This window comes from Mustela putorius, unplaced genomic scaffold, assembly GCF_011764305.1.
Source record: "Mustela putorius furo isolate JIRA1106 unplaced genomic scaffold, ASM1176430v1.1 tig00003845_pilon_pilon_pilon, whole genome shotgun sequence".
Lineage (NCBI taxonomy): Eukaryota > Metazoa > Chordata > Mammalia > Carnivora > Mustelidae > Mustela > Mustela putorius.
Genome location: NW_025421998.1, coordinates 17,051,957 through 17,077,791, shown reverse-complemented (window position 1 = coordinate 17,077,791; position 25,835 = coordinate 17,051,957). Strand labels below are relative to the sequence as shown.

Sequence of the window (25,835 nt, the reverse complement as noted above, 5' to 3'; positions counted from 1 at the left end):
GATTACTCCCCTTGAGGGTGGAGTGTCTATATAAATTATTTGGAACTCTTCTGCAGAGATTTGTCTGTTTACCCCTATTTCTTTCCTTCTGTCTTTATGACTCGTGGCTATTCCTCTTCATAGTTTGGATTGCAAATTTAATATTTTTATTATGTTTATTGTTTCAACTCTAGCAATTGAGAGTTCTTTCATTTGGCTGCTGTGTCCCTTTGACATATATATCCCCATTATTGTGGATTTGTTTTGTTTTATTTTCGTTTTTTGAGTATTCCCCTATCTGACACTACAAGATGCTGAAGGCTTATCTTGCATATATCCAGCCCCATTCCTAGAGCCAGTGTTTCAGTCTTGTTTTTTTTTTTTTCTTAATTGAACTGGATTCTGTAATACTGTTTGGTTTTGTTTTTAAATTTGAATTAGTGTGAGATATTTGTGGGTTTTTTTTTAAAGATTTTATTTATTTATTTGACAGGGATCACAAGTAGGCAGAGAGGCAGGCAGAGAAAGGGAAGCAGGCTCCCTGCGGAGCAGAGAGCCCAATGCGGGCTCTATCCCAGGACCCCGAGATCATGATCTGAGCTGAAGGCAGAGGCTTAACCCACTGAGCCACTCAGGCACCCCTAGCGTGAGATATTTGTAACATGATTATATTTTTATCAAAATATTTTAAAATGGTCTGTTGACTTTGTGACTCTCCAGCTATCCAGGATATTTTTTTAGCTAAACTATGGTTGACACACAGTATTACATCAGTTTCAAGGGTGCAACACAATGATTTGACAACTGTGTACCTTATGCTATGTCACTGTGAGTGTTGCTATCATCTGCTCATCGTACAGTGCTATTACAATGCCAGTGACTGTATTTCCTGTGCTGTACCTTTCATCCCCATTACTTAATCATTCCACTATTGGAAGGAATGTTTTGTTCTTTGATTAAAGATATAATTGTTTTCATTCGTAACCAGGATTCCTATCAGGTGAATAGAGTGATACTTCATTGTTTACCTGACGTTTATCACAATCTCAGGAAAAGAACTGGTTACACACAAGTGAATTTTTCAAATGCTTAGAGCTTAAACTTTTCATTTACCCATTTTTTCCCTTCCTTCAAGGAACATACTTTAAGTATCTTCTATGTGCTGAGCACGATGCTGGGTTCTCAGAACAGAGAGACAAGACACGGTTCTGTTTCCTGAGTAGTCACAGTCTAGTGGGGACATAGCTACACTTCAGCATGGTGGGCACTATATTTTAGGTGAGCTCCAGATGACATAGAAGCTGACAGTGGAGATCAAGGGCAATTTCTTGACATTTTGCAGAATAATGTTAGTTAGCCAGAGGAAGAGGGAATAAATGAGCCTGGGAGGGAGGTGAAGGTCGATGAGCAAAGGTGTCTTAACGAAATGAGCAGCAGATAACTAAGAGAGTATGGCACTTCTGAAATACAACAAGAAGCTCACTGTGACTGGAGCATAACGTAAGACAGCGGCAGTGGCGAGAGGGGAGCAGAAGGCCTAGGATCTGTCAGAAAGGGCCTCGGGTTGCTATGTTCACATTCCCGGGCACTGCTGAAGGGGTTTTAGGCAGGGGGCAGTCACTCTGACAATACTGTGGGCAGTGAATTAGAATAGTCAGGAAACGGGATGAGGAACCCATTTCAGCAATCTAAACAAGAGATGAGGACAGTGGTGACAGAGTAGAGTGGATGGACTGATGGGATAGAAAGGAAGTAGAATCAGCAAAGCTTATCAGCAAATGGATATAAGGTTAAAAGAGAGTGGGTGATAATGGAAGTGATGAATGCAACAGAGCTGATTTACATGTAAATGGCCATATAGTTTGTGTGTCTACTTTCCAAGTGTCTTGGAAACTTTGCTGTTGATTAACACACCAGTCATTGATCACTGGCGAAAGAATAGTATGTGTGAGGATTAGGTATTAAATACTCCAATATACCTCACTCTCAACGTCCCCAAAATAGAACAAAATAAGCTGAAAGAAACCAGCACTAGATGTATGGAAAATTTTCAAATAAAAAATGATTTCCTCTGTTGCAATCCTTATACCTATTGTATAACAGCCAACTTTAGCTGTCTTGTTAATGCCTCTAGAATGTTCTCTTCCATTCCCTGGCAGAGCTTAGCTGGTGGTGTCTGTTATCTCAAGTAGAAATCATAGTGATACATCTACACAGTGCATTAGTCTCACCAGCTTCTCCCACTTTGCAAACAGCTCCACAAATGTGAATTTGGCATTTGTAAAATTACAAATATCATTGACCTATTTACATGTCATTTTACACAAATATTTTACGCAAACATTTTGGTTTATATCTCACTGTAATATCATTTGGGGTTTCTCTATATTAATAAGTGATGTGTATGCTCAGAAAGTCCCTGTTGACTAGAACATAATCCAGCTTCTAACTGAATCTGGCCAATACTCTCATGAAATATCTCAACATTTCCATAAAGCCACCAGCAAGTGATAGCAACTCATTTTTGCAGATGAGAAAATTGAAATAGTGACTTAGATGTATCACCTCAAGCCTCCTTGTTTAATAATGTCTTTCCTATAAATGCTACTTCCAAAATAAGATAATTCAAGATGAAATAAGCATATGCAAATGTCAGATAACAAGTTTATATAATCCCTTAGTCACGAAGGCGTTCCAGAAGGAGGTGGAAGGCATCCAAAGCAGAATATTATAATTTTTATAAAACAAGAGATAGAGAAAGGACTGGGAAACAGTCCAAAAGGCTCCTAGACAATAATAGCCTCTCTTAATTGAAGTGAATTAAATAAGATAGTAATCATTAGGTTTATTAATATCTGCTTAGATACAAAACAAAATAAGAAACACAGCTCCTACCTTGGCTTGATAAGTGCCAGAAAAATGAGATTTGCCTGCATTTGTTTTGCCATACCTTCATATGTAGTGATCAGGAGAGACCTCTGCATAGGCTGCATAGTGGTTTTCCAGCTTCTTTTATAGATGTGTAGGACCTCCTGACTCATTCTATCTCCTAACAGTTCCTCGCTTTAAATAAGGAACTGATGAGATGATATCTAAAATTTATTCAGAAATTGAAGTATAGATCATAACGTTAAGACCAGCTCCTATTCAGTACAAGCTCCTGGCCAGTATTCTATATTTTTAAGAATAATTGACATACAATATTGTATGAGTTTCATATGTACAACATAGGGGATTGATATTTATATACATTTTAAAATAGTCACCACAGTAAGTCTAGTTACCATCTACTACCATACAAAGTTGCTACAGTATTATTGACTATATTCCCCATGCTGTACATTACATCCCCACATCTTTATTTTATAACTGGAAGACTGTACCTTTTAATCCCTTTGAACTGTTTCATCCATCCTTCCCACCTGCCCCTCACTTCTGGCAACCATCAGTTTGTTCTCTGTTTTTGTTTTGTTTGTTCATTTGTTTTTTAGATTCCACCAATGAGTGAAATTATATGGTATTTTTCTTTTTGTAACTTATTTTACGAGAGCATAATACCCTCTAGAGCCATCTGTGTTGCAAATAGCAACATTTCATTCCCTTTTTTTTTTTTTTGCAACATTTCATTCTTAAGGCTATGTAATGTTCCATTGTAAATATATACACCACTTTTCTTTTTATCCAATCATCTGTTGAAGGATATTAGTTTGCTTCCAAATTTGGGCTATTATAAATAATTCTGCAATGAACAGAACTTGTCTTTCACTTCTGGTTTTACTTAAATCTTCTCTTATTTTTTCTTAATAAGTCCAGGTAAAGGTTTATCAATTCTGATAAAGCTGTTCAAAGAACCAGCTCTTTTCAAAATAGTGTTTTCATTTTCTTTGGTTAAATACCTAGAAGTGGATTATGTATCATATGGTAGTACTATGAATAGTTTTTTCATAGAGGCTTGAGTGTTTTCTATATATAGTATCATGTCACCTGCATATAGTGACAGTTTACTTTTTCCTTTCCAGTTTAAATGCATTTTCTTTCTTTTTCTTGCTTAATTGCTATGGCTGGGATTTCCATTACTATGTTGAATAAAAATGGTAAGAATGGGCATCCTTGTCATGTTCCTGATCTTAGAAGGAAAGCTTTCAGCCTTTCACTGTTGAGTGTGATGTTAGCTCTGGGTTTGTCATACATAACCTTTATTATGTTGAGGTGCATTCTCTTTGTATCCACTTTGTTGAGAGTTTTATCCTAAATGGATGTTGAATTTTGTCAAATGCTTTTTCTCCATCTATTGAGATGATCATGTGATTTTTATCCTTCATTTTGTTAATGTGGTACATCACATTGATTGATTTTGGGTATTGAACCGTCCTTGCATCCCTAGAATAAATCCTACTTGATCATGGTGTATGATCACTTAAAGTATCATTAAATTCAGTTTGTTAATATTTTGGTGAGGATCTTTCCATTTAGACTTACAAGGAATACTGACCTCTAATTTTCTTTCTTTCTTTCTTTCTTTCTTTTTTTTTTTTTGGTAGTGTCTTTGGTTTTGGTACTAGGGTAGTGCTAGCCTCAGAATGAATTTGGAAGTGTTTCATCCTCTTTTTTCTTTTTGGAATAGTTTGAGAAGAATAGATATTAACTTGTCTTTAAATGTTTGATAGGATTCACTGGTGAAGCTGTCTGATCCTGTATTTTAGTTTGTTGGGAGTTTTATTACTATAATTTTATTACTAGTAATTGGTCTATTCAGATTTTGTTTCTTTTCTTTTCTTCAGATTTTCTATTTCTTTCTGATTTAGTCATGGAAGATTGTATGTTTATAGGAATTTATTCATTTCTTCTAGGTTGGCCAGTTTGTTGGCATGTAATTTTTCACAGTAGTCTTTTATAATCCTTTGTATTTCTGTAGTGTTGTTTATAACTTGTCTTTCACTTCTGGTTTTACTTAAATCTTCTCTTATTTTTTCTTAATAAGTCCAGGTAAAGGTTTATCAATTCTGATAAAGCTGTTCAAAGAACCAGCTCTTAGTTTCATGGATCTTTTCTATGGCTTATTTAGTCTCTTTTTCACTAATTGCACTCTGATCTTTATTTTCTTCCTTTTACTAACTTTGGGCTATGTTTTTTTCTTTTTTTCTAGTTTTCTTAATTTTTTCTTGTTTTTTTTCCTTGTTTTTTTGTTCGTTTAATTTGTTTTTGTTTTTGTTTTGAGGGAAGCCTATAAACTTCTCTCTCAGAATTGCTTCTCCTGCATCCTGTAGATTTTGGAATGTTGTATTTCCCTTTTCATTTGTCTCAAGTATTTTTTTGTTTCATCTTTGATTTCTTCATTGACCTGTTGTTTATATAGTAACATGTTTTTAGCTTTCATTTATTTGTGCTTTTTTTCAAGTTTTTTTCTCCTTGTCATGTATTTCTACTTCTATACTGTTGTGATCAGAAAAGAATCTTGATATGATTTCAGTCTTAAATTTATTGAGATTTCTGGGGCACCTTGGTAAGTCAATTGGTTAAATGTCTGCCTTCATCTCAGGTCATAGTCTCAGAGTCCTGGGATCAAGCCCTGGGTCAGGCTTTTTGCTCAGCAGGGAATCTGCTTCTCTCTTTCCCTCTCCTCCACATCCTCCCACCCCAGCTCATGCTTGCTTGCTGGGTCTCAAATAAATAAAATCTTTTAAAAAAACTTTGTTGAGATTTCTTTTGTGGCCTAACATGTAATCTTTCCTGGAGAATGTTCCATGTATACTTGAAAATAATGTGTATTCTGCTGGTTTTGGATGGAATGCTCTGTATATATTAAGTTGATCTGGTCTAATGTATCATTTAAGACCAATATTTCCTTATTAATTTTCTGTCTGGGTGATCTATCCATTGAAGTGGTTGTTAGAAGTCCCCTACTATCAGTATGTTGTTGTAAGTTTCTCCCTTTGCATTTGTTAATATTTACTTGGTACTCCTATGTTAGGTGTGTAAATATTAAGAAGTGATACAACTTCTTATTCAGTTGATCCCTTTAATACCCATTTTGTCTCTTTTTATAGCCTTTCTTTTAAAGATCTTTCTTTAAAGATTTCCTTGTCAGGACGCCTGGGTGGCTCAGTTGGTTAAGCAGCTGCCTTCGGCTCAGGTCATGATCCCAGCGTCCTGGGATGGAGTCCCACATCGGGCTCCTTGCTCCGCAGGGAGCCTGCTTCTCCCTCTGACTCTGCCTTCCACTCTGCCTGCCTGTGCTCACTCTCGCTCGCGCTCTCTCTCTGACAAATAAATAAATAAAATCTTTAAAAAAAAAAAAAAAGATTTCCTTGTCTAGGAGAACCTGGGTGGCTCAGTCACTTAAGCATCTGACTCTTGATTTTGGCTCAGGTCATGATCTCGGTCATGAGATGGAGCCCCATAACAGACTCTGTCCTCAGTGCAGAGTCTACTTAAAATTCTCTCCCTCTCTCTATGCACCTCGCTCTCCCCCAACTTTTGTACTCTCTTTCTCTAAATAAAAAAATAAAAAAATAAAAAACAAAGTCTATTTTGTCTGATAAAAACATTGCTATCCCAGTTTTCTTTTCATTTCCATTTGCATGGAATACATTTTCCCATTCTGTCACTTTCAGTTTATATGTGAAGTGAGTCTCTTGTAGGCAACATATAAATGAGTCTTGTTTTTTAATCCATTCAGCCACCTATGTATTGATTGAAGCATTTAGTTCATTTATATTTGAAGTAATTATGTACCACCATTTTTTTAATTGTTTAGTGGTTTTATAGTTTTATAGTTCTTTGTTCCTTTCTTCCTGCTCTTTTCCCTTGTGACATGATAACTTTTTTTAGTGTTATGTTTGGATTCCTTTCTCTTTATTTTTTGTGCATTTAATATAGGTTTTTGATTTGTGGTTACTGTGAGATTCATATATAACAACCTGTGTACATAGCAGTTTATTTTAAATTGATGATCATTTAAGCGTGAACAAATTCTTAAAACACTACATTTTTACTCTCCCTACCCCCAATATTTTGTTTTTGACATTGTGTTTTACATCTTTTTATTTTTTGTATCTTTAATTATTGTCGTTATAGTTTATTCACCACTTTGTCTTTTAACCTTCACACTAGCTTACAAGTGGTTGATCTACTACCTCCACTATATGTTCACTTTTTACCAGTGATATTTTTTTCCTTCATATATTTTCTCAGTTTTAGTTATAATTTTCCTTTCTTTTTTTCTTAAGGAAATCCTTCTAATATTTTTTGTAAAGTGGTGAACTCCTTTAACTTTTATTTGGCTGGGAAACTTCTTATTTCCCCTCCAGTTCTGAATGACAGCATTGTCAGTTAGAGTGTGCTTGGTTATGTTTTTTCATTTCAGCACTGTGAATATATTTTGCCACTCTCTGCTAGTCTGCAGAGTTTCTGCTGAAAAATCAGCTCATTTCCTTATAGGAATCCCCTTATATGCAGTTAATTGCTTTTCTCTTGCTACTTTTGAGATTCTTTATCTTTAGTCTTTGACATTTTAATTATAATGTATCTTGGTGTAGATCTCTTTTGAGTGCATCTTGTTTGGGAGCTGTGCTTCTTAGACTTGGGAAGATCATCAGCTTAGTGAATTTTTCAGCTATGAATTCTTTAAATAAGTTTGATGACTATATATATATATATATATATATATATATACCCTTTTCTTTTTCACTTGTTCTTCTGGGACCTATATAATGTGAATGTTAGTATTCAGTGTTGTCCCAGTGGCCCCTTAAACTGTCCTCATTTTTTGGGACGCCTGGGTGGCTCAGTTGGTTAAGTCGCTGCCTTCAGCTCAGGTCATGATCTCAGTGTCCTGGGATCGAGGCCCACATCGGGCTCCTTGCTCCGCGGGGAGCCTGCTTCTTCCTCTGACTCTGCCTGCCATTCTGTCTGCCTGTGCTCGCTCTTGCTCTCTCTCTGACAAATAAATAAATAAAATCTTTAAAAAAAACACAAAACTATCCTCATTTTTAAATTCCTTTTCTGTTTTCTTTTTCTTGTTTTTTCTCTTTCTCCTTCCTTCCTTCCTTTCCCTTTTTCTCTTTCTCGTTCTTTCCTGCTTTCTTCCTCTGTTCTATTTAGGGGACTTTTTTTTTTTTTTTTTTTTTTAGACAGACAAAGCAAATGCATGACCAGGGGTTGGAGAGTGGTTAGGGGCTGAGGGAGAGAGAGAATCTCATATAGGCTCCACATCCAGTGCAGAGCCCAGTGCAGGACTCAGCCTCACAACCCTGAAATCATGACCTGAGCCAAACTGACTGAGCCACCCAGACACCCCAGTTTGTGTGATCTTCATTACCCAGATCACTAATCTGTTCTTTTGTATTATCAGATCTTCTGTTTATCCCCTCTAGTGTATTTTTTTTCTGTTATTGTATTCTTCAGTTCTGATTGGTACTTTCTTATATTTTTTCTTTATTGAAGTTCTCAGAGTTTGATAAGCATCTTTATGAGCATTACTTTGAACTCTTTATCAGGTTGATTGCTTAACTCCCTTTCATTTAGTTCTTTTTCTGAGGTATTGTCTCACTTTTTTGTTTAGAACACATTTCTGTCTTCTCATTTGGCCTAACTCGATAATATTGTTTTTGGGTATTTAGGGAGTTCAGCTACATTTCCCAGTCTTTTTTCTTTTTTCTTTTTCTTTTGGAAGTTTTTATTTAAATTCTAGTTAGTTAACATACAGTACAATATTAATTTCAGGTTTAGAATCCATTGATTCAACACTTACATACAACCCTTATGTACAACACCCGGCATTTTAAATAAAACATTTAATTATAATTAAGTATAATTGGGGCACCTGGGTGACTCAGTTGGTTAAGCATTCAACTCTTGATTTCAGCTCAGATCATGATCTCAGGGTCCTGTTTCACATTGAGTCCTGCAACAGGCTCTGCACTTGGCATGGAATCTGCTGGAGATTCTCTTTTTCCCTCTCCCTCTGCCCCCTTTGCACTCTCCAAATAAATAAATAAATAAATAAATAAATAAATAAATAAATGAATGGTAAGTGTAATTTAAAATTCAGTTCTTCAGTTACACTAACCACATTTCAAGTGCTAAATAGCTGCTTTCAGCTAGAGGCTGCTATATTACCCAGCACAGATGTGTCCAATAAATGTCCTACAATACAGGAAGCTTATAGAAAGTACTGATACAAAAGCCACTTTAGTTGAAAGTGACTTATATACATAAAAATACCCATATGGTGTCTTTTCAAGAGGAAAGGTAGCCAGATTGTTTATAAATAGAACCTATGATTTCATCCTGTTATGCCTAAAAAGTGAATATAAATTTATAAATCCCACTTTTTTTTTACTAAAACCTCTACCCTAAAAGATTATAAATGTACAACTTCTAAAGACTACATATGCAGAATCATAGGTAGAGTTAGTTCAGGATTCACAGAGTTTTTCCAAACCATCTTGTGCTGATCTTCCTTTCTACACATTTGCTTGCTATCTTCTCCATAATGTGCTGACTTTAATGTTTATGATATATAGATATATTTTTTAAACTTCTGTCTAATCTGCTAAGACTGTAGCTCCTTGTAGACAGAGGCTAGTGTAGAGCATTTTTGTGTATCATATTGAGGTAAAGCCTTTAAGTGTCACACACCTTTATATTTTTCAACTTTGTATAAGAAAGGATTATCTTTGCTTTGAAAGAAATACAGCCACTTGTCCTTTGGTGAGAATGATAAAATATTTTTTCTTCCTTAATTTTTTCAAAAACATACCCTTCTAGGGGCACCTGGGTGGCTCAGTGGGTTAAGCCGCTGCCTTCGGCTCAGGTCATGATCTCAGGGTCCTGGGATCGAGTCCCGCATTGGGCTGCTCAACAGGGAGCCCGCTTCCCTCTCTCTCTCTCTCTGCCTGCCTCTCTGCCTACTTGTGATCTCTGTCTGTCAAATAAATAAATAAAATCTTTTAAAAAAATACCCTTCTAATAAATTCTTTACTCTTCTGATTGAGCCCAGGATGAATCAGGGAAGATTTAGGATGAGCCTGGAACATCTTATGCCAGAAAATAGAGTACTTAAAAAATGATAGGGACATAGTCAGAAGATGTAAGATCCAGCTTGACAGGGTTCCCACTGGCCATATCTGGGAGAAATTAAGTAAATCATGAATTCTAAACTGTTGAAAAAATAAGAACCTATGAGTTCATACTGATGATATATGAATTAATAGATAGTTGGGTGGGTAGATGGAAAAGAGAGGAAGGCCCTTGTTTATAGTAAAATGCTGACTGATAAATGTGGATGGAATGGTGAAGCTGGAAAATCACCATTGTACAACCATCACAATAAAGATTGGCTTAGGCAAGAATTATCAGTGAATGCTAACTATAAGGTGAAATTTTGACAAGGAGCAAGATACTTACATAGTCTTGTCTTCCTGTATACTCCTTTTTAGTTATGAGGAAGAAAATCAGTATAAAATGGAAAAACCAGTGAGAGGCAGATGGGCCACTTATTGTAATAGCTTGACAGACATTCAGCATCACTTATGTGATATTTGGGTGTAAGCGGGATGCAAACCTGAATTTAATCATGAGCAAACATCAGACAGAACCAAAATGAAAGACATTCCATTTAAAAAATAAATGACCTGTATTCTTTAAAATGTCAGTGTTACAAAAGGGCAGAGGAATGCAGGGGGAAAGCTGAGGAACTATTCCAGATTGAAGGAATCCAAAGAAACATGACAACTTAATGCTAATCTTTGCTCTAGGGCTGGATCTAGACTCAGAAAAAAATGATAGAAAACACGTAATTGAGACAGTAGCGAAGACTGGAACATGAATGGTAGATCAGATACAAAGTATTATATTGCTGTTAAATTGCCTGCATTTACTAACAATGCTATATGGTCTTGTACCTTTTCTGTAAATTTAAAATTATTTCAAAATAAAAATTTAAAAATTCTATCCCCTGTGTTCTAGCCCTCTCTAAGGCACAGAATGATGTGATGACAATGAAAATGCAATCAGAGCGACTTTCAAAAGAATACGACCGACTCCTGAAAGAACACGCAGAACTTCAGGTGCGTGACCTCCGCTTTGTGGACCTGAAATACTAATTACTATGTCAGTTATTTGGGTTATTTGTCCTTCCCAAATCAAGAAGATGCACTTGGTCCTGGCTTCTTTTTTTTTTTTTTTTTTTTTTTTTTTTTTTTTTTTAAGATTTCATTTATTCATTTGACATACAGAGATCACAAGTAGGCGGAGAGGCAGATAGAGAGAGAGGAAGAAGCAGGCTTCCTGCTGAGCAGAGAGCCCGATGCGGGGGCTTGATCCCAGGACCCTGGGATCATGACCTGAGCTGAAGGCAGAGGCTTTAACCCACTGAGCCACCCAGGTGCCTCTCGGTCCTGGCTTCTTAAAAATGATTAAGGAAACCAGATTTTTCCCTCAAGGGTGAAGATGAAGACATTGCATGAAAATATAAGACAGTCATAGTGTGGAGAATTACCAAGATGCTAACTTACAGCATTCTAGTTTTAGTGAAATCTTAAGCAAAAGAATTGAGCCACAAGAGTGACAAGATTGAAAAACAGACAGGTTCTATAAACATTTCATCTCGCCATTGGCAATGTTTGCTCTATTCATGTCAAAAAATAAGGTCAAAATTTGAAGTCTCACCTCACACTACTTCTGTCCCAGTCCCAGTGTTTTAGACATCTTGGGTCAAAACCTATGGCATTCAAATACATGATTTGCCTCCAACATGGATTTAAAGACAGAAATGGAAAAAAAACTTTTGTTAGTAAAGTCACAGAGTCAAAGGCTATAGCTTTTCTTTCTCTTCCCCTCCAGCCCAGCAAGAGTTCATGGCCTGCATTCCTCCATGCTAAATTTGACTATCACTTCCCTCTTTTTTTTTTTTTAAGACTTTATTTATTTGAGAGAGAGACAGTGAGAGAGAGCATGAGCGAGGAGAAGGTCAGAGGGAGAAGCAGATTCCCCATGGAGCTGGGAGCCCGATGCGGGACTCAATCCTGGGACTCCGGGATCATGACCTGAGCCGAAGGCAGTTGTCCAACCAACTGAGCCACCCAGGCGTCCCTATCACTTGCCTCTTGATTTGGCAGCCCCTAATCTGAATTGATTTCCCAGCCACTCTTTGACCATATGTGGGGAGAATTTGGGGGAAAAGACCATTCCAGAGGCATCCCTGGACCTCTTAGTTCCTCCTGAGATGGAGAGTCTGTGTTCTTCTGCTTTCGGTTTGGATTTATCCTGAGAATTTGGCAACTTTTGTGGCTATCAGAACTTTTTAGCAATCACAGCTCTACAGTTACTTCATGATAGGAGAAGCACTGATCCCAGGACTCATTTCCCTGTTAATTGTCCAGGGTCTGGCACTGTGCCTGTCAAAGGGCAAGCAGATATTATATTGATAGACCTTAGAGTCAGACCGACCTGAAATAACTCAGAATCTCATATTAACTGATTTTATGACCCTGAACAGTTTATAGTACCTCTCTGTAGCTCACTTTTCTTCACCTATAAAGTCAAACTAATAATAACACCAGGCCCACCGGGTTTTCAGTAGAATTAAATAGAATGTGTAGGGTACTTAGCATTGTACCTGGCTGATAGGAAACACTCAAGAAATTATACCTATTAGAGTTATCATTGTTATCATCAGCATACATTCCTCTGTTCTGCTGGAAGAATAACTTATTCTTAACCAGCTACTTCAGCCTTGATTTAGAGCCAGCCAAGAAGCAACAAAATACATATGTAATGTGGTATTCCTAGCTGAGTTGCAAGTTTAACTAATCTACTTTGACAACAGGGCAGTTCAGAGAAGGGTAGATACCCTGGTGTGCTTCAAACCTAGGACACCAAGAGCTCAGTTCACGTGTTCTAGAGTAGGCGGTTAGATGTTCGCTCAGTTGGTTAAACATCTGCCTTCAGCTCAGATCATGATCACCAGGTCCTGGGATCGAGCCCCACATTGGACTCCTTGCTCAGCAGGGAGCCTGCTTCTCCCTCTGCCTCAGCCTGCCATTCCCCCTGCTTGTGCTCTATCAAATAATAAATAAAATCTTTAAAAATATACAAACAAGCAAACAAATGCAGATCCTAAAATTGCTGACTTCACCATGGCCTGATGAGAATTACTCCAGGGCATCCTTCAAGCACCACCATGGAAAGTGAAGGAACACTTCAGAAGCCTTTGACCTAGAAACAGAACTTTTTCTCTCTTCCATTTGTGAGGTCAGCTTGTACTCAACAGGATGAGTATCCACACCAGTGGACTTTGCCAGGAGGTCAGAAACATCTAGATCCCTGAATGGAGAAAAAAGAAGCAGGAATATTCCCTCATTTTCTTATGGCCAGTGGTCATCGCTGAGTGTCCCCATTATGGTAACTGCTAATCTCTTAATCCCTGAAGAGTATATATGACAGTGGGATTCCCTCAACCCTTTTTCTTTCCCCTCCCCAAACTGCCTCTGTTTGGAGCTTATGCATTCTTGATAACAAATGTTAAAAAGTTTTTCGGAGTAATTCCTTCCCCAGAAAGGAGTTGTTACAGCTATTTCTTTGAAAAATGACCCATCCTAAAGATGCCAAGTGCCACACTGAGAGTTGGGCCTTGTTCACTAGTGCATTTAAGGCCTTGATCTACTTTCTTCTTTTATTTTTAAAATATGTAAGGGGAGACATTTATTGAAGATGTGCCCTGGACCAAGCACTTAGCTAATAGCTTCATATATGTTACTCTGTTTACTTTCATCACAGCCCACTAAATTAAAATATTTTCATACCCTATTTTGTGGATGAGAAAAACAAGACCCAACAACAGAGGCGTTATCTAATGTATCTAAAGTCACTGAACTAGAAACTAGGATTCAGAGCTGGATTCAAAATCAGGACATTTTTCTCCAGATTCCCCATCATTAAGAACTCTGTTCTTCGGCCTGTTCGGTCATGAGACTGTATTCTTGGATCCATTGTCTTCCTACTTCTGCTCACTCAGTCTCAGAGAGCTACATTTCCCAAGCCTACTTTCTCTCCTCTGGGCAAGTTCAGCAACAGGAGGCACAGGATGCACAGGAGGAGACTGAAGGCAGGAGGGACAAAGCCAGGGATTTTTTTTCCACCTGGTGGCCCTAGCTCTGGGGTTCATGACACTGTCTTCTCCCTTGTCCCTCCAGCCGGAAGAGTGGTGGTGGTTCTGTGCTAATCCCTGAGGTCTCCTACCACACTGTCCCATGTGTCTGCTCTTTCATCACCTATAAAACCAATTTCCCATAATAAATAACTGTTTGAAGAACAGAATAGCTCTCTTGGCTCCATAGTTTGCCAGTTCTCTACGCGCCAGGTAGATGACTTGACATCCCTGCACCTTGGCTTCCTCATTACTTAAATGAGAGTTAGAATACCTTATGAGCATTAAATCAGATTGTCTACAATACAGGAAGGCACTTTAAATATTTTTAAACAAGAAAAGCTCTATATCCCCATAAGATACTAGTAGTTATTTCTTGATTAGACAGATTTTTTCTCCCTACTCATCCTCCATTGTCCAGTATGAGACCTTGTAGAAGGTTCTGAGATTTAAGTGTCATTAAATGACTACCGTTTTCTTAAAAGTGGCTCATACACTTTGATATTCACCTTCTGAAGTCACCTTGAGAAGCAAAAAAATTGCTATAGACCGTCTATAGTAAAAAGCTGTATCAACTTGCCTTTCATGAATTGTACTTCTATTGTCAAACCAACCTTAATAATTAAATTTTATCTTTAGAGTTCCTTGAGAAACTTAGCTTTCTCAGTTTTGCATAATTGATTTACTTTAAATAAAGTAACCATAAAATGACCATTAAAATATTAAGGAAATAAAGGTGAAAGAAGGGAAAGCTGGTTTCCTTACCACAAATGAATCCCACTTTGCATTTTTAAAATCTGTCTGGATTTCCCCATTTGGTCCCCTCCCTGTTATAAGCACTAAATAAATATTAGAAAACAATCTCTTCAAGATAGAGTCTTTGTCTTTCCTTGTTTTCCCTGGCTGTCTTCTAGAAAAGAAAAGCAAAACTAACTGAAGATTATGGGCAGCACTGGCCAGTTTTCAAATTTTATTTTGGAAAATCACCCTTTACTTAAGGGAGTTATCCAGAATAACAGCTCCATTAAAGCCATGATTTTTTTTTTAATATTCATATCCACTTTTATTTTGGGTAAGTGCAAGATTATTTCCCTTTTTTTAATTGAAGTATAATTAACATACAGTATTATATTAGTCTCACATATACAATATAATGATTCAACAATTTTGTACATTTCTCAGTGCTCATCACAAGTGTACTCTTAATCCCCATCACCTGTTTCACCCATCCCCCACCCACCTCCCTTCTGGTAACCACTGGCTTGTTCTCTGTATTTAAGAGTCTGTATTTAAGAGTCTCTTTTTCATTTTGTGCATTTGTTTTGTTTCTCAAATTCCACATACAAGTGAAATTATATGGTATTTGTTTTTCCATATCTGACTTATTTTACACGGCATTATACTCTCTAGCTCCATCCATGCCGTTGCAAATGGCAAGCTTTTGTCCTTTTTCATGGCTGAGTAATATTCCATGATACACAAACGTGTGCACACCACATCTTCTTTATCTGTTTGTCTATGGATGAACATTTGGGTTGTTTACATATCTTGACTATTGTGAATAAGGCTGCAGTAAACAGAGAGATGCGTATATCTTTTTTTTTTTTTTAAGATTTTATTCCTCTATTTGACAGACAGAGATCTCAAGTAGGCAGAGGCAAGCAGAGAGAGAGGGGGAAGCAGGCTTCCTGCTGAGCAGAGAGCCCAGTGAGGGGCTTGATCCCAGGACCCTGAGATCATGACCTGAGCTGAAGGCAGAGGCTTTAACCCACTGAGCCACCCAGGCACCCCGCATATATCTTTTTAAATTCATGTTTTTGTATTCTTTGGGTTAGTACCCAGTAGTGGAATTACTGAATCATATGGTAATTCTATCTTTAATGTTTTGAGAAACCTCCATACTGTTTTCACAATAGCTGCACCAGTTTACATTCCTACCAACAGTGCATGATGTTTTTTTTTTCTTTACTTCCTTGCCAACATTAATATTTCTTGTGTTTTTGATACAAGTCATTCTGACAGGTGTAAGGTGATATACCTCATTGTGATTTTCATTTGCATTTCCCACAATGTGATGTTAAGCATCTTTTTATGTGTCTGTTGGCCATTCATAGGTCTTCTTTGGAAAAATGTCTATTCAGTCATCTGCTTGTTTTTAATCCAGTTATTTGAGGTTTTTGGTGTTGAGTTGTATAAGTTCTTTATATATTTTATAATATGTAATAAATAATATTATATATTAATATATAATATATGTTGATTATATATTATATTAATATGTATATTTTATATATATTAACTCTTGTCAGTTATATCATTTGCAAATATCTTCTCACATTCAGTAGGCAAAGCTGTGATTTTTACCTAAAGTGTCAAGATCTATACAAACATGTGAAAGTGGTACCTTATCATTCAAAATACCTCCTCTAATCCTGTCTTCTGATTTGGTTGGTTAATGTTAACATTGTTAAAGTTACTCTGAATCCATTACTGCTCAGCCTGAGCAAGAGATTGGTGAACCTCTCTTCTGCAAGCAGTAACACTTCCAACTCCATTTTATGAGGGTTTTTTTTATTTTTTCTCGGTGTAGACTTTTGCTTTCTTAAGTGCAAATGATCTCTTAAGGTTAATTTCTATCCCATTTTCCTCCAGTTTTAAATGATATCATCTTGTGTTCAGCGAAGAGTATAATTTGAGAAGTCAGTTCAATTGGCAAATAGCTGAAGAAAAAAACACACTCAGAAAGTCCATCCCATCTGGGGGTTTTTTGTCCCTTCATCCTTTCTTTGCCAAAAATCTTAATTGGGTTTGTAAGAAGGGAATTTGAAAAATTTTGTTTTCCTGGTATAACCTGTGAAACAAAAGCAAAATGGATTAAGGCAGGGATATAAATGAACTTACCAAGAGTGTTATTTTTTCCCCTTCAGACTTTTTTTTTTTCTTTCAAATAAAACCCACAAACTTTGTAGTTTTTTTATGTTTGAGACTTTCTCAATCCATGTTTTCACATTTGATTATCCTCATAATTATTAACCATACACAAAAAAGATAATTAAAAAAAATTCTTGTAATATCTACGAATCTCTCTTTCACTCTTTGTTGTAACTACTTACCTAAGTCTTTTTCTTTTTCTTTTTTTTTTTAATCACCCTGCAGAATTGTTTGGGGAAAGACAATAAGAAGGGCCTGTGAACCTTGAGGGAAGATTGTGCGACGCCATGTGAAGATGATCACTTTGTTATCATGTTAGCCTCTAGAACATTTACAATTCAGTTCAGAAGAAGGTACTATTTACGAGCAGCCAATAATTTTTTTAATGCCATGTATAGGCTGTTATCATAACAGCATTGTCACAATATTTGATGATGTTTCAGATCTATTGTAAAGTCTATATTCCAGCTCTCACATAAAATGTAAGCATGATAAACACCCTGTTGAGATGTTGAGAGTAACACTGGTGTATGGTTGCTGTTTGCCAATAAAAGGACAGATTTATAACCAGTTACTTCCAAAACTAGATTTTTAAGTTGATGAAACCATTAATAGCCTTGAAACCTTGATGAGTTTTCAGTAATAATCATAACCTATTTAATGAGATGATGATAATGCTGATATATTTGAAAATAGTATTCAGTATCAGCAAATTTGTTCATAGGGAGATTAAATAAGGACAAATGATCAGAATTAGCCACTGTTTGTATAGGGAAGAGTCATAAAGAACAAAAAATAAAAACAGTGACCTGAGCTGTTTTTTATAAGCCTGACGACACTATAGCTTACTCTTAGAGGACAGCCATATTAATAATTATATTTTTGTTACTTTGCTTCTACATTTGTTGGACTGTTTTTGTTGACATTAGTGTTAATATGTAATTAGTAGTTGTTAAGCCTTTTTAAAGTTCATCTGGTAATGAAGTTTACATCTATTTGCCTAACGGCCATACACTGAACTTAAAATTATTATACAACAATGTGAAATTCTTGACTTAGAAAGCTAATGTACAACATATGCAAAGAGCAATGTTTCCCATCGCCGTGAGAGTTACTAATTATACAAATATTACCTCAAATACATGTATGCTGGGGTCACAGTTTCTCTGAGATGTATCTGTGTTCTGAAAGCTAAATCTTAAATGCTATTTTTTCATTCATATTCCTTTGGAATCTCCTTCAGCACATGATAGTGATGATAATAGTATTAATATGATTTAGGTTGTTCTAATGTTTAGACATGAAACTCATCTTCCTTGTCTCATAAAGACTTAAATATAAATGAAAATGGAAAATAATGACCAGAATTTTTACTTTCCCCAGTATCTGTTTCTTTTTTTCTTTTAATTTAATTGAATTTTTTCAGTATTCCAAGATTCATCGTTCATGCACCACACCCAGTGCTCCATGCAATACGTGCCCTCCTTAATAGCCACCACCTGGCTCGCGCATCCCTGTACTCCCCTCCCTTCCAAAACCCTCAGTTTGTTTCTCAGAGTCCTGTCTCTCATGGCTCTTCTCCTCCTCCGATTTCCTCCAATTCACTTTTCCTTTCCTTCTCTTAATGTCCTCCCTATTATTCCTTATGCTCCATAGGTAAGTGAAACCATATGATAATTGACTCTTTATGCTTGACTTACTTCACTCTTCATAATCTCTAGTCCTGTCCATGTTGATACAAAAGTTGGGTATTTATCCTTTCTGATGGAAGCATAATATTCCATTGTATATATGGACCATATCTTCTTTATCCATTTGTCTGTTGAAGGGCATCTTGGCTCTTTCCACAGTTTGGCGATTGTGGCCATTGCTGCTATGAACATTGGGGTACATATGGCTCTTTCACTACATCTGTATCTTTGGGGTAAATACCCAGTAGTGCAATTGCAGGGTCATAGAGTAGCTCTATTTTTCATTTCTTAAGGAATCTCCACACTGTTTTCCAAAGTGGCTGCACCAACTTGCATTCCCACCAACAGTGGAAGAGGGTTCCACTTTCTCCATATCCCCTCCAACACTTGTTTTTTGTCTTGTTAATTTTGGCCATTCTAACTGCTGTAACTTGGTATCTCAGTGTGGTTTTGATTTGAATTTCCCTGATGGCTAATGATAATGAACATTTTTCTAAGTGTCTCTTAGCCATTTGTATGTCTTCTTTGGAGAAGTGTCTGTTCATGTCTTCTGCCCATTTTTTGACATGATTATCTGTTTTTTGAGTGTTGAGTTTGAGGAGTTCTTTATGATCTTGGATGAGGCAGGAATCTATTAAAATTTTAGAGGCGAACATAGGCAAGTAACCTCTTTGACATCGGCCACAGCAGCTTCTTTCAAGACACGTCTCCAAAGGCAAAGGAAACAAAAGCGAAAATGAACTTTTGGGACTTCATCAAGATAAAAAGCTTCTGCACAGCAAAGGAAACAGTCAACAAAACAAAGAATTCATTCTCCCACTGAATGGGAGAAGATATTCCCAGTGTCTGTTTCATCCTTTGTTGTTTATTTCCATTTTAGCACTGATTTCATGCATATCTAATTTTGATCATTGTAACATAGATGAAATGAGCAAACACATAAGAATTTTATTTCAGATCAAAGTCAGGAACTACTGCTAGAACACAGACATGCAGGAGACATTTAACAGGAGTAAGCGCTGGAGTTAAACCATATGGGATGACAACAGCCTGAATAACAAGGAAGGGGAGAGCTCCAGTAGGAGGAAACTGACTAGGGACTGCTCAGAATATTGCCTCGGAAGTAGCAGAGTGGGTAAATAATGAAGGTACTGGGCGCTTGTGATCCTCACCTCCCGGGCACAGATATCAAATCTAGTGACAAAATAATAGAGATAGAAGGAGAAGAACACAGCTTTAGAACTTTCAGAACTAAAATCGAATCCCAGCCTTACCACTAATTCAGCTGTTTGATTTTGAACACATTATTCACACTTGTTAGACTTCCATTTCCTCATCTCCAAAATTATGTAAGGATTATTATGTGAACTAAGATGCCACAACAATCCTCAGTTTTTCCGACTGTGCAGCAGGGGAAAAGCCTGTCTCCCTTTGAAGAGCATGAAGATTCAAAAGATTACCAGAAAGCACATAAGCTTTAAAGTGTACATTTAAGGGACACCTAGGTGGATCAGTCATTTAAGGTTCTGCCTTCGGCTCAGGCCATGATCCCAGGGTCCTGAAATCAAGTTCCATGTCAGGCTCCCTGCTCAGCAGGGAGTCTGCTTCTCCCCTGGCTTCTTCCCCCCCTGCCTAGTAAGTGTGCCCTCACTCTCAAGCTGTCTCTCAAATAAAGGAAAAGAATCTTCTAAAAAAAATAAAGTTTATGTTTAAGTAACCTTGTACCTCAATCCTCAATTTTAGAAATCTGCAACCCGAGGCTTTAAAAGTTTGAGCTGTTTACCCAAAGCAGTGTAGAAAGTTAGATTCAGGGCCAGGGTCTGGGTGTGTTCCAGTTCCCCAGATATTATTCTGGTGTCTGTACACAGATTAATTATAATTTGCTAAACAAGATATTGCCATGTATTCGCCAGCATTTGAACGAAGGAGTCTGGCTCCAGAGTCACCATACTGAACTGCCTTTCAAGCTACACTTGTTTGTTCTTATTACTCTCTTAACCGCTGATGGTTCTTAACACATTCTGTTGTTATAAATAAACACCTATCCCATGGGTTTAGCTGTACTGTGTACTAAGTTACGTTCTTTCCTATTGTCAGTAATGACTGCACTATTCACACTTGTTAGACTTCCATTTCCTCATCTCCAAAATTATGTAATTATGCACTATGTCTTAGGCTGTATTAATAGATTCTAGCACAGGAGCGTCAGTCTTGCCCTTTTCCATCAGAGTTACGCAGAGTTTTGCCAGACCCCCTTCTTGTAAATCTACCTTGAGGTTCTGGACTCCAGGAAATAGTACTTAAGTTTTAAGTAAGCTCTCTAGAATTTGGTATAAGTCGCCCTGGTTGCATGCCTGGCTTTATCTTGGGCCCGGTATTGGTAACTGAGTTACCCTAAACTCCAATCTAGAGCCTCTCTGATCCTCTCCTGATGCCAACAGCTCTAAATACCCATGCTCCCAGTCCCAGTGCTGGTCTCTGCTGGCCTGCAGTGACACTCCTGCTTCCTCCTGGGCCCTCCCCACCCCAGCCGCTTGCATTCACCTGCTCTGTTGTCTTCCTCTACCTCTGTGGGTTGGTCTGGTTCTGCATTCTCCTTCCATTGTCCACTGCCTTCTCACTGTCCCTCCCTGCTCTTCCTCACCACAGCTGAAAGACCCATGCCCAGCACTACTGGCAAGGCCCATGGGACACACCTTGCATTCGAATGCCCACTTTAGACTGTGCAAATATAACAGTCTTCCTAAGCACTGACTTCTATATCTAGAATGGATTTGTCTAAAGTCCGTTAGCTCTTTTTCTGAACTTTTTTATCCCTTGGCCTATCTTTCCTAGAACTCTTGAGAACTCCATTTACAAAAATTCAATCTTCTTTTCTTTATTTTTGTGGCATTTCTTTCTCTAATCAATTTACTAGGTGGCATTTTCTTACTCCACAGTGGTACTTTCCACCTTATTCGCTAAACAAACACATCTTCCTCATTACAGTCAAAGTGATTTCTAACACTGCAGACCTGAAAGTTGCCCCCCCCTTGAAGTTATCCATGTCCTAATCCCTGGAAGCTGGAAATACTCTCTTCCATGGCAAAAGTGAATGTTATTTTATATGGCGAACAATGTGATCAAGGATCTTGAGGTAGAGAGATTGTCCTGGATAAACTGGGTGGGCCCTAAATATAGTCACAGACACACACACAAGAAAGATGTCACCATACAGAGGAGGAGAAATCACTGTGACCACAGAGGCAGAGACTGAAGTGCTGTAACCACCAGAGCTAGAGGAGGCAGGGGACAGGTTCTCCCAGAGCCTCCTGAGGGGACGTGACCCTGCAGACACCAGTTAGACTGATTTTGGACTTCTGGCCTCCAGAACTATGAGACAATAAAATTTCTTGCATCCAGCCACCAAATTTGTGGTAACGTGTTACAGCAGCCTTAGGAAGAAACAAAGACAGGAACATACAACACAATCTGTAGTGGGCTGGACTGAACCTCTCAATGTGTGGGAAATAGACCCCCTTTAACACCACTTGGCCCCCTCCCCAGGAGCTATGTGGGTAGATCAAAGATTGCCATAGTCGGCTGCTATCTTCATTCTTTTTCTCTAGCGCTTTTATTTACCACTGTTTCCACTGCCGTCCTCCTTCCTCACCTGGATGGCTGTAACAGCTTCCTGCTGGTCTCCCTGTGCTCCCTCTTACTCCTCTCCTAGTACCTGTTCTAGGGGATCATCATTCCTTGCTTAAAGATCCTATTACCAAGACCTCACCAAGACTTCCCCCAATTTCCTTCCAACTACACTTGCCTCTAATTCTTCTTACAAGAAACCAAGTTCTTTTCTTTCAGGGCTTTTGCATCCACAGTACATCCTGAATTGCAACCCAATCTGTCTTGACCTTGTTTTATTTTCATCGTGACTCATCACTGTCTGAAATTATTTCACTTTTGTTGTAGTGTTGTCTCCTGCCCAGTGACAAACATAGTTCCTGCACACAGTAGAAGAATGTTTCTCAAATTGGGAGTAGGGAAGCTGTTCCCGGGGACATTTAGCAATGCTTCAGGGTGGTTTGGGTTGGCACGACGAGGGGAACGGTCCTGGTCGGTAGAGGCCAGGGAAGTTGCTAAGTCCACTCTACAATGCACAGGACAGCCGACACACACACGAAACAGAAGTATCTGACCCAAAACGTCAGTGTTGCCAAGGTTGAGATATCCTGTGATAGATGGATGCTTGTGCCCAGGAGTACTGCCTGTACCCCAATATCCATTCTCTCATTCATCTGTGGTAATAGATACCCCAATATTTTTACACAAAGCTACCAAGTACAAAGATGATATTTTCTGCTCTCCTTGGACCAGAAATAGAAAGGAATGTCATGTGACAGTAATTTTTTGTTTTTGCGTCTTCCGTTCTGCTGCATGAAAAGCAGATCTCGCCATCTTAGACCATGAGCTTAAGGCCATACAAACTAAAGCAACAAGGTAGGGCGCATGGGTGGCTCAGTCAGTTAATTGTCTGCCTTTGGCTCAGGTCATGTGCGATCAAATCCTACATCAGGCTCCCTGCTCAGTGGGGAGTCTGCTTCTTCCTCTGACCCTCTCCCCCGGCCCCTGGTTTTGCTTGTTTGTATGCACACACTCTCTCTTCTCTCACAAAAATAAATAAATAAAAATCTTAAATTAAAAAAAATAATAATAAAGAAACCAGGCAGAAAAATGTTGTGTCCCTGACATTCGTCCCCAAGCACCATACCTCCCCTGGATTGCTGCTCAGTGAGTAATTGAATGAATGAATGACATCAGATATTTTTAATGCATTGTTTCTCTTACAGGCCTAGACATGTCAGATATAGCACCAAACTATCAACTTTTTTTCTCTTTTGTACTTGTAGAGTCTCATCACCCCGCCTTTTATGTTAGGATGATTTTAAATTACATCCTCTACTTACTGTGTGTTTAACTCCTCATCAGTCCCACTGCAGCTTACAGAGTGCTCCCATAGTACCTTTCATTCCAAAATAGCTTACAAGAGAAGCAGTCCTCTGGTCTGTTCACGTCTCTTGTCTCTCCTGTGACTCTTGCCACAAGGTGAGCCAGCACCACAGAAACAAGAGTGTTCTGTTGCATCATGGGTACACATGTAGTGCATAGGGGCTTGACATATGATTATGGAAATCAGGAAAAATTTAAGTTCCTACAGAGTTCTGTTCTTGGTGAGCACCCCTTTTCCTGAATGTTAGACAGCATATTTGAAGTTTTGGCTTTGCCCCCCCAAACCAGACGCCTTCCTGGTTAGCCAGGTTTCTCCAGAAAGTATATCACTTCTCCAGAAATCTTTGTTCTCCCTGAAGCACCACCCATGGTAAAGAGCTTTCTTGGCATTCCTCCAAGGGCTGCCAATTTCCTGGAGCACGAGTAACTGTAAGACCGTCACTTCTCAGCCAATGGCTCCCTGAAATAACCCTCTTCAGGGGTTCACTTCCTGAACATTGTTTTTACTTAAGTTTGCTTGGTTTCTCTTAAAACAAGATAGAGGGCAAATATAGAAAACATGAAGATTACAGTTAGCCTTTTGGTTAATGCTCTTCCACAGATACACCTACACATGGTTACCAAAATGAGATTATACCACACATACTGTTTTGTGACCTGATTTTAATTCCATCACCACTCCCCATATCAGTAAGTGTCTTCCAACAGGCCTGTCCAACAGGACTTTTAATAGGTCATAGAAACCACCCAAGGGGGTTTTTTGGACTACATCCAGTCACACTTCCGTGCACAGTCCACCACTCCTACCACTGAGAATTGCTCACCAGGAGGCACCCAGCTGGCTCAGTCAGTGAGCACGCCACTCTTGATCTCTGGTTTGTGAGTTCAAGCCCCATGCTGTGGGTAGAGTTTACTTAAAAGGAGAGAGAGAGAGAAAGAATTGCTGACCCAGGCAACGAGTGTCAGTGGTGGGGCAAGGCAGGAAGCACCCAGTGTGTGAAGGCCTCAAATGGGGATGAGGCACACTGTCCCAGGACATCGAGCATTTAACTTACACACTCTGTAACTTTACCTACTTCCAGTCTCTGGGTATTAGAATATAGTCCTCTTTGGGAGGCCATTATTATGACGTCTACCACAGTGAGGAAATTATTTGAGTTGCAGAGTACTTTTTTTTTTAAGTAATCTTGAGGCCCAAAATGGGACCCAAACTCACAAACCCAAGATCAAGAGTCACGTGCTCCCCCCGACTGAACTATCCAGGTGCCCCATGAGTGCCAAGAACTTTGGAAATTTTTTTTTTTTTTTGCAATCAGATTCCTGTAACTTTTTATTGGTTCTCAATTTGGCAAATTTTTATTTTTCATTAGACAGTCTGTGAGGGAAGCCAGAGAATACTTGTACATTTTTTAATTGAAAGGGAGCTGGTACTCGAAGCTCAGCTCGCCCAGAAGTCTGCCGCCTTTGGTTTTTCTCCAGTTGAAAGCAACTGCAAAACTCCCCAAACACTAGAAAATATCAGATGTAGGATTTTCACCAAAAGAAAGCAGAATTGCAGAAGATAACTGATGGAACACAGGCTTCTAATGTCTCTTACGCTACACCGAAACTAGAGTAAAGGGGAGTTTATTTTAAAGACTAAGCCTACAGGGATAAATTGAGCACGATAAGAAACTTTGTAAAGGCTGTAGAGCCCATGAACAAGTGGTACTGACTTTACTAGAACTGAGGAAGAATGAATTGTGTTTCCTCAGAGGGGAAAGCTGAGAACAGAGTCCCTCGAAGCCACCAAGTAACTGGGGCTCAGGGATCAGCCCGCCAGCTGCTTCCGACAAAGGAGGGCAGATCTCTAGGTGCTCCTATCTCCCTGCAGACTCCTGGGTGATGAACCTCCCTCACCCCAGCACACAACAGTTTTCATCTTCAAAGAGGGGAAAGCAGAATGTCTGTCTAATAAACGAGGGTTTTGAAGGGGTGGGGTGTGGGAGGTTGGGGGAGCCAGGTGGTGGGTATTAAGGAGGGCACGTATTGCATGGAGCACTGGGTGTGGTACATAAACAATGAATTCTGTTACACTGAAAAGAAATAAA

General features: G+C 38.5%; 1 protein-coding gene across 3 annotated transcripts in view; it reads left to right on the top strand.

Moving 5' to 3' along the window:
• Positions 1-18,440, top strand: part of LOC101678001 (B cell receptor associated protein 29) — a 49,080-nt gene extending 30,640 nt beyond the window's left edge. For all 3 annotated transcript variants that reach the window (XM_045089663.1, XM_013060119.2, XM_004739531.3), the window contains exons 7-8: positions 10,951-11,051; positions 17,288-18,440. In XM_045089663.1, coding sequence (XP_044945598.1) covers positions 10,951-11,051; positions 17,288-17,323 — 137 coding nt within the window. In that variant the 3' untranslated portion in view covers positions 17,324-18,440. The remainder of the gene's footprint in view (positions 1-10,950; positions 11,052-17,287) is intronic.
• The last annotated feature ends 7,395 nt before the right edge of the window (positions 18,441-25,835 follow it).